The sequence below is a fragment of the Harpia harpyja genome, chromosome 20 (assembly GCF_026419915.1).
Source record: "Harpia harpyja isolate bHarHar1 chromosome 20, bHarHar1 primary haplotype, whole genome shotgun sequence".
Lineage (NCBI taxonomy): Eukaryota > Metazoa > Chordata > Aves > Accipitriformes > Accipitridae > Harpia > Harpia harpyja.
The window spans coordinates 21,242,232-21,256,744 of NC_068959.1; the positions used below are offsets into that span (position 1 = coordinate 21,242,232).

At 40.0% G+C, this 14,513-nt stretch overlaps 1 protein-coding gene across 8 annotated transcripts in view; it reads right to left on the minus strand.

Annotated features, from left to right (window-relative positions):
* Positions 1 to 5,047: 5,047 nt before the first annotated feature.
* Positions 5,048 to 14,513, minus strand: part of LOC128134423 (protocadherin alpha-C2-like) — a 116,063-nt gene continuing 106,597 nt past the window's right edge. For 4 of the 8 annotated variants that reach the window (XM_052772109.1, XM_052772108.1, XM_052772112.1 and 1 more), the window contains exon 4: positions 5,048 to 7,446. In XM_052772109.1, coding sequence (XP_052628069.1) covers positions 7,136 to 7,446 — 311 coding nt within the window. In that variant the 3' untranslated portion in view covers positions 5,048 to 7,135. The remainder of the gene's footprint in view (positions 7,447 to 14,513) is intronic. The other 4 variants (XR_008232741.1, XM_052772110.1, XM_052772114.1 and 1 more) reach the window with 3 other exon arrangements.

Here is a 14,513-nt window from a genome sequence, read left to right on the forward strand (position 1 = left end):
AGTCACCCTTCAGGGTAAGATGCAGCTTATCTTCAGGATTGCATTTGTATTGCAACTGCAGTGAAGTAGATTAACAAGAGATTGTTAAATGTGGCTTTGGAAAGATCAAGGTAGCTTTTGTGATGCTTGGTGGCAGCTTAAATTCAGTCTTACAAAGAACTTCCTGAGTCTACAGGTCTAACACAATTTACACACCTCTTTATCGGGTGAACACCCATCAGGAGCTTTGTGGATCACTTTCTCCAATGTCAGTACTTAAATGTTGCATAATCCCCTTTTAGGCATCTAAGACAAGCAGAATTTCATGGTGTTAAGCTTGTCCCTTATCTAACATGCACCCCAGGTAATTTCCACACTGCAAGGTAGGGAGTTGAGAGCAAGTTCAGCCCTGGTGCCAGCTGAAGCTGCCTGCAGCTGGATTTCACAGCATCTGGGAAGGGCCAGGTTGGTGTAACTGCTCTAGGCAGGGCCTGAGCCTCCTGGGCCAGCCTATGGGAATGAGGTCTTGGGTCCTCACTGAGCCTAAGGCTGTTTGCACCATAGGTGATGAAGAGGAAGGTAGACACCAGTCAGTAATGGCTTTGACAGTGTAGATAATCTGGGGGTAGGAGTGGTGATGTCTGAAAAGCCTTAAGTCCTAGTGTACAGAACTGATTTGATTTGTAACTGCTTAGCACACTGTTTCACAGGTAGAGACACTTCAGGTAGGATTCTTTAAACACTGAGAGAAGGAAGTTCTTCAAGGTAGGGACTGATATATGTCTTCCTAAAGGAAGGCTATGATACAGTATGGGCTTATTTAGGACACAGAATTACATCTCCACACATTTCAGTCTAGCTTCCCCCAGAATCACACACATTTTTCCCACTGAGGCTGCACTGAGTGGAATTTGAGTCCCAGAAAAGCTGAAGGATTTATCTAACAGGAAAACTATTGCAGGATTAAAAGTCTAGGGTGGCTGTGATTGATGTGTTGTAATAACTATTATGTCTTGTCAGGCTTCTTGTGTGGCACCATTCCTGTAATTAACAGGCAAGGACTTTCTAATTCTCCTCAGTGTTGCTCAAGGGGTGCCAAGACACTTGAACCTTCCATAAAATATCACCGAAGGAGCTGGAACAGGGTTGCCAGGGCCAGCTCTAATGTTATCTCATCTCAGTGCTGAAGCCTGAAATCATGTGTAATGCCCCAGCACTGACGCAATACCCACTGCTGGGCCCATAGGGCAGCCCTTCAAGGTCTCGCATTTGGTAGGAGATTCAGATATTGCTCCTGCTGGAACAGCACACTGGCAACATGGGCTTTCACCTTTCACCTAATACAAAGCCCCATAGGTGCATCCAACACCTGGTCTATGTGCCTTATTGCCTGTATGTATATGCCTGTAGCATAACCTTACCCACCTGACAGCATACATGCGGTTATCGCTTCATGACATGTCCCACTACTCTCCACCACAATGGAGCTCATTATGTTGAGGGACAAGTGAGTTGAGTGGTGGGAGTGACAACAGACTTATGGCTGCTCTACTTGGTATGAAGGCCAGCCTCCAACTCTTTGTCAGGGTCCCGGTTTTAAAAAAATCTAGTTTTCAAGCCTAGCATGTCTGTCTTGTAATATGCTTTAGACATCAGTTCTTAAATGTGGATGAGTTACTTGCTGTCTTTTTCAGACAACACTTACTTAGCTCTGGGTGCCACTGACAGGCAAACATTTTTAATATTTGCCAAGCTGTGTGGTTTCTGAGAGATGTTTACTTCACTACATCTCTGTCATCTTTTGATGTTAAAACTTATGGCAGAGTGATTGCATGGAGGCAGTCCTGCGATGTGAAAGGGAATCCACAGCGCAGTGTAAGATACGCTTTTCTCACTATGTGGCAGAAGCAATTCTGTTGTACTTCATGCCGAAGGATTCCTTTAATTAGTTCTTTAAGTCAGCCAAAGGCACCTGAACAACACATATTCCAGAGGTAGGTGCATAATGTCACCATAATAGCATCACCTTGAAAAATCAGATAGAGTTGCATAATAGGCTTTACCTAAGCAGTATTACCACTGACAGTAGGTGTTGCAGTATTCTGTATAACAACATAACCAGGTCCCAGATTTTTATATATATCTATATAAATGCTGGCATATATATATGTGTACACACATACCTATCTGCAAATGGAGAGCAGTATCACTGGATCCTCTAGTGATGGATGGAGGCCGCAGAGAGGAGCCAGAAGTCAGGAGAGTAGAGCATCCCCATACCAAAAGCTAATGGAAAATTAACTTATATGCTAGCAATATTGATTTTCTAGCATGCTGGTTTAAGCTGCACAAGGTCATTAAAATGTGATAAAGCATTTATTTCATTACAAGTATTCTGTGCACTCTTGGTATGTCCAATTGTGTGAGCACTGTGCAAAGCCAACCACTCAGGCATGTGTGAGCATCATATAGGGCCTAATATATACCAGCCACCATGCCAAGCTCTTCGCATACACATTTTATTATTACATTTCTTGGTGTCTTCAGCCTGTCCAGTACTTTCCAGAGCATATATTTCCTTCATGCAGATTAAACTATGTGTGCTGATATCAAAATGCTGTTCACTCATTTCTCCCTCAGAGACATGTGAAGGAAGAAACCAAAGGCTTCAATGTACACTTACTCACGAAAGTGAAACTTTTGATCAAGGTGATACTTCTGCATATTTACAGGAGCCTTAACAGAACATGGGACTTTTGGCACTATCTTTAAAAAGTGTCTGTGTCAAGGAATGGCCAGTAGTTTCCAAACAACTAAATAACAGCAAAACTGAGCGCCTACTCATTCTTTAGGACTCCAATGAGGATAACAGCTCAGCTCCTTCCTTAATACTTGTCTTATATGAGATCCATGAAACTGCTGCTAGGAGAACAGGATAGGGAAGGAAGATTGTACATGATTTATTTTAACCAGTTGTTGACACAAACTTGGCTATCACCTGGATTAAAATGTGAGGCAAATTGTGTAAAAGAAAGGCAGTAAATGACTTTACATTTTAAGAATGTAATTACAGTTTGAGAACAAGTGGGTTTAGAAACACAGAAAGCTCTAACTGAAGTGTTTAGTGGCATGAAGCAGGAAGATTCTTTGACTCATTTTATACCTAAATATGTTACATATAGATTAGGGAGCTAATAAAATAAGGTTTCCTCAAGGAAATGCTGCTTATTGGAACCTTGAGACTGTTAAGCCCCAGAATGGGCAGGTTGAAGTTTTTTGACCAGCCAACATGAATTATGTATCCTATAGAAACTGTAGTCACTGTATCATGTACTAATAAGCACTGTTCTATAAAGGTAGCTTACTCACATTTCTCCTGGGGAGAAAGTCAATTAACAGTGTAATAGCTTTTTCCAAAAATGGAAGCGGTTCTTGAAACACATCAAATGACTGAAGAAGAAGAGGAAATGACAGATGATCCTAAAAGATATCAAAGGTGGCTGCAATTAATTCCGTAAGGGAGTTTCATATATGAAATTTGGGAAATGCATTTTGGGTTCTATGTTCTTCCCCTTATGTAAGATCATTGGAAAACTTTAACTGGATCCCCCTCCTGTGATGTGCAATGACCCAAATACTGAGCAGAAAGAAACTGCACAAGACTAAATCTTAGAAGCCTAATGTAAAATGAGGGATTTTTTTAATGACAGGATGTAGTTAATATACAACATAACTCAGGCTTAATTGTTATAAAAGCTCAATAGTTTTGGCCACTGATCTTGTATGCATAAAAACCAGGCTTCCAAAGACAATATGCTCACAGAAAATATATGGATTCTGAGAGAAATAAATTGTTCAAGTGGTAAAAAGCCCCCAAATTGTAATTTCCTTGTTAAGAAGTTCTGCAGTGTATTTTGTCTTGCCCATTTCATTGTCAGCGAGAGGATAAAAGAATCTTTTGTTTCTTGATTCTTGTTGATCTTGCCCACCTCTGATTCTCAGTTCCCATTGTGTGGTATTTAAACAGTAACCCCCAAAACTGTGGTAGAATCTATAAATTCTGCCCTCCTGCCCTCCCGGTCCTCCAAAAATACTTCATGCTGAGGGTTTCTCCTCCTCCTGGACATCCAAAATCAAGGATGTCAGTGGTATAATTTGTATACTAGTTTTGAAATAGCCAAATTTCACTTAAAATATCTCAGCATTCCAGTTGTACTGGGGGTTCAAATATGGAAAAATCTTTTAAAAATCTGGTGAGGTGCCTGATTCAACCTTCTGAAAACACAGTGAATCTGTGTAATGTATATTCTACTAGTGCAATCCAGCTTCTTCTTAAACAATTTCAGCAAGAGCATCTCCTCTCCTCTCCTCTGAGAGTTTTTCTCTCTGTTCTATCAGATCTCCATACTGGAATGCTTACTTTCAGATATTCTGCTTTTGTCTACCAAGTCATGCAGGCATACAGTTCTCCTGCAGTAAGCACCTGCAACAAAGCCAGCATTGGCAAATTTTGTGTTAAAACAGGCAAATCAGAGACATACTGCTGCTTTTGGTTCATTCTGATAAACGCAAACCTTGGAAAACTAGCTGTGTATGACCACTGATGAAAAGTGAAAGAACCAGACTGGCCTGTATAGAGGAAAATGCAAGCACTCAAAAGAAAAAAAATAATCCAATTAAAATCTAAAAATAATCAAATGTTAAAGATTCGTGTAAGAATTAAATCTTTGTGCTGGATTTTTGCCAGAGGCACTGAGGAGAACTACTTTATGATGAGTACAAACCAACAGTATCCTTCTGTGTGTTTAAGTTACCACTGTAACTCCAGTTTATGAACATTATGGGAATTGTTGGATTAGTCACCAAATACAAAAGTAAGTCTGGATGTACTGGCATAACACACTTGCATAAAGGAACAGATCCCTCCCCAACTCTGAAGATTTTTCCTCTTGGCTAGCCTTTAAAACTGAATCAAGAATTCTCTTCCTCAAGTAGCATCTTTTTCATTGCCAGTAAGACAAGACTGGTAGCAAAAGAAAACTCTGAAGAGACCACATGAGGCCATTGGTGGTTTATGCTTCGAGATATGAATTCTTTTATTAGAGCTTTACCTTCTGTGATGTTTTAAGACTTGCTGCAGGTTCTTAAAAATGAATAGAAATTGTCTTATTCCAAACTGTCAGCAGTTTGGAAACTCAAAACATCCAGGACATGTCTCAAGAAATCCAGCTGTTCTCTTTGATCCAAGATTAAAGGGCCTGTTAGATATTTTAGAGCTATGTAGTTTCTTACACAGTTCCAATTAAGACGACACTTGAGCTTTATTCTGTGAACGTACAATAATGTAGAAAACCCCTTGGAAGTCCCTCATCAGCTATATTCTGTTTAAAAATACATGTATTGCTTTTATAGCAACATCCTCAACCACATTCAATACTCCATTTATACCCTTAGGTTTAGTAATTCACAGAGCTTTAGCTTCACAGATTCTTACCAATAAATCCCAAAATGCATGCATGGCTTGATTTAAGAAAGATATTTTACTTGTGTTTCATACACAAAAAACTGATAATCAACAGTGGCTTAAAAAATTAACACTACTCCACTTTTTCACAAGTGTACAAAAAGAAATAATGAATTTACATTCAACGGTAAAGCTTAAAGTCCACTCTAATAATAGTTGCATTGACATTCACATACACAAGCACAGAATAAATATTTCAGGATTCTTATAAGAGCATACAGCATACATACAGTACTTGAATTTTACATAATGAGTGTTAGTAGGGTCAGAAATTCATAATCTCATAGAAAAGTAAAACTAAAATCAAAAAAGGGTGCGTGGGAGGTAACACGAAGGTACTGCACAGAGCTAGCAGGTTAGTAAATCCATTTGTGTGAGGAGTTTGCTTCTGCTTCTTCATATTAGAACAGTTTGTTTGCAAAGGTGTATTCAAAGTGCAGATTAATGCAAAAAAAAAAAAAAAAAAGAGAGAGAGAGAAGATATTCTTGTATTTATTAATACATGCAAAAGGCAGCCCCCAAGTCACCCGACAGAATAAAGCTGTTATTGGCAAGTGGCCGATATAATACAGATGTTTCAGGCAATTTTTCTAAAGCACTTTAATAGCAGCAATTGTAATTCATAATGGCTCTAGATTGACTTCTGTTTGGGTTAAAGGGCATCATATTTCTTTAACATTTACAGCTATATTTCTTTATAAATAAATATCTCAAATAACAAATAGCATAGTTAACGTTTCTTTTTTTTCTCTCTTTTGCATAAGTGTCATGGAAAAACTCTGACCTTTTCAGAGACATAATGTGCAAAATAATGTCAGAGTGGAAACAGGGACACAGAGCATCACAGTTACATTCCTGGGATGTCAGCCCAGCCCTTCTTACACTCTGAGGGCTAGCCTTGCCAGGGTAATGCAGGGCTTTAAGGGTCAATTTTCCCAATGGCTTGCTTGGTAAGAGATAAAATTTATGGTATCTTAAAGAGCTGTAAATGTGAGGTTTTTATTTGCAGGAGTGTGTACAATACGTCATGTATAGGACTCAGTATTTCCACACAGTGACTTCTCAAGATTTGAAAAGTCTGGTCATCTCCTTTCAGACATTTCCTCCCCAGCCTGAACATCTTTGAACATTTGTGTTCATTAGGTGTTTCCTCTGTTGCATATTTACCAGCTCTTCTTGCATTTTATTATCTGATCTCATATCACCTAGCTGACATCTGCACACAAATATTTCCAATCAGATAGAGGGTGCACAACATTAAAACTTTTAAACCTGTCCTGTAAGTGTCATCAAGACAGGAGCACAGGAACCACAGTGCAGAGTCCAACCTCTCACTGGCTGTACTGTGAAGATTCTCCTTTTCGGCGTAGGAGAAAGGAAACTTGTGTCTGCTTTTTAGATTCTGAAAACAAGCCAGAGTGGAGAAAAAGAGTTAACACCAGACTTAATAAAGCTTTTAAGACAAAACCTGTTAAGCAATTTAGACAGACACTGTGAATTTCCTGCTGATTTTCTCAAGTCTGTACATACAGGAAATTTGTTAACAGTAGGAAGAAGTTGGGAGTTGCTACATAGGAGAAATCTGCCATTATTACAAAAACTGGCTAAGTGGGTTCTTTCAGTATAAACCCCTCACTGGTCACTGTTCTCAGTGGTGCTGTTGCCCTTTTCTTTTTTCTCCTGAGTCTTGTTTCCCTTCTTCTTTTTCTTCTTTTTCTTGGTCTCTTCCTTCTTGCCAAAGGTTATGAAGTCACTTTTGTCAATTTGGCTGTTTGGTGGCTCCTGCCGGATGGAGATGATTGCAGGAGATCCTGGGATAATGAATTTGTCTGGCAACTCACCAGGACCACCTTGTTTGGGATTGCCCGGTCCAAATTTAAAGGTCCAGCTGTTGCTGTTCACACCAGCTCCCACTGGGGGGGACACCTCTCCCGCCTCAGGTTCTGAAAAAGTCAAAATAGCAAGAAAAGCTTAAAGCACCATTAAATACAAGCACTCAGTGAATATCAGCTTCCTATTTGAAAGCTATGGCTTTAGTCTCACTCTACGTTGACTCTTGGTTGCCTGGCTGCTCATCTGGGTGTTACCGACTGGTTCTTCTCCAGCCTGCTCAATGCTAGGATGCACTGACTCACTCCACATACTGCTGGGCCCAACATGCTCTGGATCCCATGTTGTGCCTTAAAATACAGTTGTTCTCTATTTTTCTTTTGAATTTAAAGTGCATGGAATAAGAGATTGCTGTGATGCAGCCCATTGTAGTGTTTTATAGCATGAAACACAAGCATGTGTATTGCATAGCACAAGGGTATGTTTGAGGGTGTCAAGTCTTTTGGGATAAGGTTAGAGGAGTGTCTGGGGTAGGGGGAGTCAGCCTTGCAGTTTGCACATCCTTGCTGGTTATCTTAGCAAACCATCCTGTCAACTGTGTCCAGGATTCCTCATGGAGGGAATGAGTTGGTGCATCCCAAAGAGGAACCTGAGAACCAACTAGCATGTATGTATGTATGTGTGCAATGTGGCTGATCAGCAGACACTGCCCTAGAGCAAGAACAGGTGTGAACTGAATTGCCGGGGTAGAGATACCACAGGACTCCTTCAATCAGGGTGCAGAATCTGGTCTCAGAAATATTCATAGTCTTCTTCAAGGCGAGGGTCTAACAACCTGTTCCCTTTTGCCAGGAAATGGGGTGACTCTCACAAGATAGTTGTAAAGTTTTTCTAAACTATGAACTTATAAGCAAAATGGGAAATCAGAAAGGGCTGGTGCCAAATTTGTGGTAAGCTGTCAAGAATGGTTCAGAAGTAAATAACACTGCAGGGAGTTCTCAAACCGGGAAAGTCCTCACTATTATGTTTCTTTTTTCTTATTGTAATATCACAACATAAAGGCTGTCACCAGACTGGTGACTAGCTCTTGGTTCTTTGAATTGATATGGTAGAATGGTAGATCACAATATTTTATACAGGCAAATACAAAGTCAAGTTCTGTCCCCGGCTTTAGGCTTGCAGTATGAAGCAACTTTTAATTTTATTTCCATGATTTTGACAAGATTGAGCTAATCAGATTGAAATGTTTATGTATGTTACCCTGACAAGGACAATTTTCTAGCATAATGAATGCAACACAAATTGGGTTCTTCTATGAGAGAAAGTCTTAAAACTTGGCTGGTTTCTTTTTTCTTAAACTTTGAAAATTCTTTGTAATTTACGAAACTCCCAATTTTTAATAGGAACAGTATATACATTTTAGTGTCTCATTTTAAGTGTTTAAAGGATTGTGATCAGGGGAAAGCTCAATGCTCATGCATTGATGCTAAAACCTTCAAATCTGATGAAAATGTTCTTATTTACACTCTGAAAGTGCAGTATCACAAACATAGGACCTGTCACACTTGTAACACACCTACCCACGCGCAAATTTTTGCCATACCACACAAACAATGCCAATACCATCAACCTGATTAAGCCCCAGCATCATGTATTCTGCACCAGAGCTGTCCAGTTGAATAGGTAAAGATGTTTGGGGTAAAGAAGGAGGTAGGATCTGCATTACTACAAGGAAGGGTTGGAAAACCAGCTGAGAGGGACTCCATATCCCTTGGAAGAGGAGGCTAGGGGACAGAAAGAAGGAGAAGAAACAGAGAAATCCTAGGTCTCCTGCTGGTGAAAGAGGGCAGGAAGAGAAAACAAAGTAAACGATCTAAAGGGAGTTCTCCAACATTTTGCCAGACCAGAAAATGCTATTCAGTAAGCCTCAGCTGACTGCTCTGTACCTTTGTAGTAGTAATGAAGAATACTGCATTTACTTTTGCAGCCATTTCATGAAATGAACAGCATCACCTATACTTCTTATTCTTTTATGATTCTTCATCTTCTGTAATGTTGTTTGTACAATTTTTTGTATTTGTAAATTTTTTCGTACTATTTTGTGAAATAGAATGTGTCATACGTGCAGACCTAAGGCTCTCCTGGTTCAAAAGCTAAAGAACACTGCTTGACAGTCTTTCTCTTGCCTGGCAGCAAAATAAACACCACTGGAAAGCACGAATCCTTTTTAAGCTTTTCCATACTTACACAGTACGTCCATGTTACAGAGCCAAAGAAATGTGTATACATGACACATCAGAACTGTCTCTGAGACCATCTGTGTAATAGGTTTGGCACATGGAATCTTTGTGAAGGAGGTTGTATGACTGCTTTTACAATGTGATGTTTAACCAAGAATTAGAAGAACCTGTACACTTCTTTTCCCCCTAAGACTGTATTTAATGATGAAGAAGATTTGACTTTACGTTCTTTCCAGGAACTGCTGAAGTTGTTTTAGTGACCTTAACCTCCCTAGTCTCAAATCTCTTTTTTGAAGTTATTATTAATGTGGAAGTTCCTCTATTTTATCAGTTGTAGCTTTTCTGTAAATTTCCTACGGTCTTAACTATCAGCTTCAGATTTGTTACATGTTTGTTGTTGGTAATAACAATGTCCTAGCAAGCCCTTTCATACTAAATGCATTAATATGAACCAGCTTTCATTTCTGCTTAATCAAATATTTTGGTCAGATACCTTTTATATCGCTTTTGTTTCTTTGAGATGATAAATTACAAAGGTGAATGTTGTGTGTCTTGGCCTTTTTCCAAATTATTAATCAATTGTCTTTCTCCAGCAATACAAAAATGTGAGCTTTCACATTGTACATAATAAATTAAGCCCTATTTGACAAATAAATCCTTTCTCCTTCCCAACAAGCCCATGCAACATTCATTCCAAACAACATTGGCTTGGACCCAATGCTCTTTTCCTGTTCCTGGCAGGAAAAAAACAGCTGAAGGTGACCTCAAATAATTTTTGAACCATCCTTGCTCTGGCTGGGGAAAGCCCTGTAGCAGTGAATAGTCCAAAACCTGCTTTGAAGCGTACAGGGTTACAATAGTCTATGGACCGCAGTGCCACCACAGCACAGCTGAAACAACATGGTGTGTGGTCATGCCATTTTGACATGAGCATATTAGGCTGAAGACAGGACACAAGACAATGACAGTGACTTTATATTATTCATTTTACCACACAAATACAGTAACGTGCAAGAATAGAGGGTATCCTTAAGGTACAGTATCTCTTGCATGAAAACTCTTGCCAGTCTAACAGGGTGCACATACACGTCTGCATTATTGAAATCTAATTCAGAACAGGATACTGAGCCTTTAATCTGGTTCTGCCCAAACAAATCCACTCACCAGATGAAGTCAGTAATATTTATCACAAAGCCATCTGACATACTGTATCCAAACACAACAAACCCATCACATCTACCCTGGAATCAGGATTCTGTCAACTTAAAGACTATGGGGGTTTTCTTGCATTTCTATGTGTTTTTCTCCCAGCCCCCGAATATGTTCATTGTCCATACAAACTAAGCATTTTAATACTCCTTAATACTCAGCAAGCCAAAGGACACTAATTATCCTTACAGCTGTGTGGAGAGCTCACATACAAAAAGACAGAGTCAGACAGAACTTAATGAGTTAATAGCCATCATTTCCTACAAGTGGGGCTTCAAGAGTCTCCTCAGGAAATTTCCCTTCTGCGTGATTTACCTGATAACATGTGTGTTTATCTGTATTGGCAGGCTGGAAGGTCACAGTTCAGCTGTACTAAAAACATTGTATGTTTAGGCATTTCAGATCAAGGATAAATGTCACTTACCACCCAGTTTCCAAAGCTTCCTTAAACATCTCTTCTGTTTCTTATCAGCAGGAATTTAACAACAAAAACCTTCCACTTAGATGCTATTTTACATTTAACAGGATTAGTTGTACTTCTCTTGCATATTTTCTGGGTCTTATTGAATGCTTTAAAGTTGTATATTAAGCTTAGAGGAAAATCTAAATAAAGCAAATCTACCAGCTATACTTATAACACTTTATTTAAAACATTATACTTCTCTTCTTCCTACAGCTACACAGGGAGGTTTTGCCAGTGTTCCCACATAAAAGCGCAGAGTCTGGCCATTTCCTAGTGTAACTCAACGGATTACTTTGGAGACTGCCCCTTTGCTTTATTCTCAAGGAATACGGCAGTCTTCATGTTCAATGACCAAATGATTTATTTTTAAAATGCATGCATGCAGCAGAACACACAATCTAGGCTGCACCTGCAGCTTCTGATGCTTCTTCGCCTGAGTGTCTGCAAGCTAAAATGGGAAATGAACTTTTCACCCTTTCCATTTCCTCCTACTCTCACCAAAATACAAGTGTCTCAGTAGACTTTAAATGGAACCTAGAGCAACAGAGACTGCAGTCAAGTAGATCATATATTTAGTTGGGAGGAAAGGACTTCTAGGTTGTCTTTCAAAATACTACTTTTTCCATCCAGTGACTGTTGTCTGAAATGCACAGGCAGAATTACATACAAAAACCCCCCACATCCTAAAATCACCTACCTGAAAGCTTGAAGCAGTATGGTACAGTGCCTAGCTACTTTTGCCTCTTCCAGAGGCATTTACAGGTCATAGGCTGTAGCCTTCTACCTCTCACAGGACTTGAAAAACATACAAATCTCAGTCAATAGGCACTTGTTCAACAAGTCCTAATTGCTCTGAAAGCACCTGATTTCCTACACATTGTGAGATAGAAAGTGTCATGTGGATGTCATAGGCTCCAAGGTCCCAGAAAGGGAGCAGGTTGCAGGTGAGCTGTGTCACCTCGCTGAGCACAGAGCTTCTCTCTCCCATGTTGCAGGCAGTTCTGATCTCAGCACACAGGTTTTTCAGAGGTACCTAACTCTCCCCGTGCTCTGTGCAGGGAGCCCAGGCACTTACTACAAGGAACAGGGTCCCTGAAATTTAGCATGTAGTAGCTGTAGGCACCTAAATTTTTTTCTCAGATGTCATTCACAGAGTAAGGTATCCCTTTTCTAAATTCAGCCACCAAAAAAAGTAGGTATCCAATCTAAACTGTCTAATTTAGTTCTTGCTACAGTCTATAAAGAGAGACAAGCACCCTCAGAAGGCAGTTCAATCCACCTAGCTTAAACGCCTGGTTTTAGATGCACTGAATTTTCTTTGCTCCTCTCCTCTCTCTGCTGGAGCTGTATTACCTTTGCTTCTTGAGCTACAGATAAAGCCCAGACAGCCAATTTAAACTACACAGCTAACTCTTGGGTGCCTAGTGCAAAAGGAACTGAATTCCACCCTCAGGAGCAAGCTAAGCAGCATCAGGGTTTGGGGGATGCTGTACTGATGACCATGCCAAGGTATTAAAAAAAAAAAGTTTAAAACTAATCTCTTTAGCAGTGACAGCCACAAAAATCCTCTACGACTATTTGCAAGATGAGGCCACTTTCTCATCCCTAATCACTTTGTGGGATTTTCATTTAGGCAGGCACTGGCATCTTCTATTCAGAACTACCTGAGAAAGCTCAGCCATCTTGTTAAGGTTGCACCATTTCCGTCCCTTAAAAGGCCACATTTTAGTTATGACAGCAATACCACCAGTACAGTTTAGGTCTTGAATGACACTCTGCTGCAAAACTCCAAAGTACAGGTCTGTCACTGAGATTTACAGTGCTGTCTTTTCAGATGCAGCATTTGCAAATTCAGTCAATCGAAGGGTTGGCTTTCATCAGCTTGTAAAACCATCCGAACTGATATGTAAGTGGAACAAAGTCAAAGCGCTGAGTGATGGGTACAAACAGTCTGAAATTGAGATGTCTTCTAAATTTGGGGCAAAATGCCTGCTCACAGAACGTGTCATCACTCAGCCCACAAATCGATACCCTATCAGGTCTGGACTAAGACTGCAGTTTCTATCTCACTGACATTTTTCTCTCTTTTGGGGAGGCCATGTGTTTTTATTCGTGTCCCTGTATAGCCCCACAGCTCCAATCTGGTGTTTACTAGGAACAGGTGGTGCTCATTTCCCATAATGCGAGCTGGCCATATATTCTGAGTGTCATGTACATTGTCTCTACCTCCTATGCCTCTGCTGCTTTCTTAAAGAACCTTTGTCAGAAGAAGGCTAACTTGTGTTAGAACAGATGTGTCCCGGCTCAAGGGGGAGAGGAAGAAAGCATTTCTGTGCAGCTCTGTCTCCCTGAAGAGACATTTTTCACTGCATGACATGCTGAGCCAAGACAGCAGCTTGCTTTCACTCTGTTCCACCCCTCCCCACTCCCCACTTTGTCCCTGTCTTTAAAAATCTGGTAGCTCATGGACTCAGGAGATCATTTAGGTAAAAGCTTTCAATCAAACCATCTATTATTATTGAGTTTCAAGGAAATCTTTTTCCAACGTTTTTTTCTAGACACCAGAACATGCTGACTAAAGTCACCATGAGACTAGGAATACCCCATCGTTAATCACAGACCCTTCCATCCGCAGGTCAAAGTAGCAAAACACATTAATTAAATGAATTTATTTAAAACTGAGATCAGGCAATAAGCAGGAAGCAAATTGCAGAGAAAGCTAGTCATTAACCTGATTTCTCTCTTCTCTGCCTCCTCCACTGATGCTGTACTGACTGCAGCTTCTGCCTCTGGCAGGCTTAATGAATATTCACTGTTATAAGGAGCCTGACATTCTGCACTGATTCCGAAAGAGCATATCAAATGCAAACAGCATGCACTGAAAAACCCTCTCTGTGTCATTTGGAGGATCTCTGCGGACATTCTGGCTTCACTGATCATCCCTAAGCCTTTTTGGGATTAAAATGCCCATTTAATCTTTTTATTAAAAAAAAACCCCAAAACCAAACCAAACAAAACCCCCTCAACCAGAAACACAACAAAAAAGCAAATAAAAATCCATCATCAGCATAATAAAATGACAGATGATACTGAACTGAAAGACAGAGAAATGATTCAGTCAGAACAAAGTCGAACCATTTTAACTATTCGTTTCCCAAAAAATCCCAACGATCTCTAAGGACTACGTCAACTTGGAGTCTTAAAGAAAAACCAAATAAATCTCACTCTGCCCTTCCATCTGTTTGACCTGTTCTGCACTAACGATTCA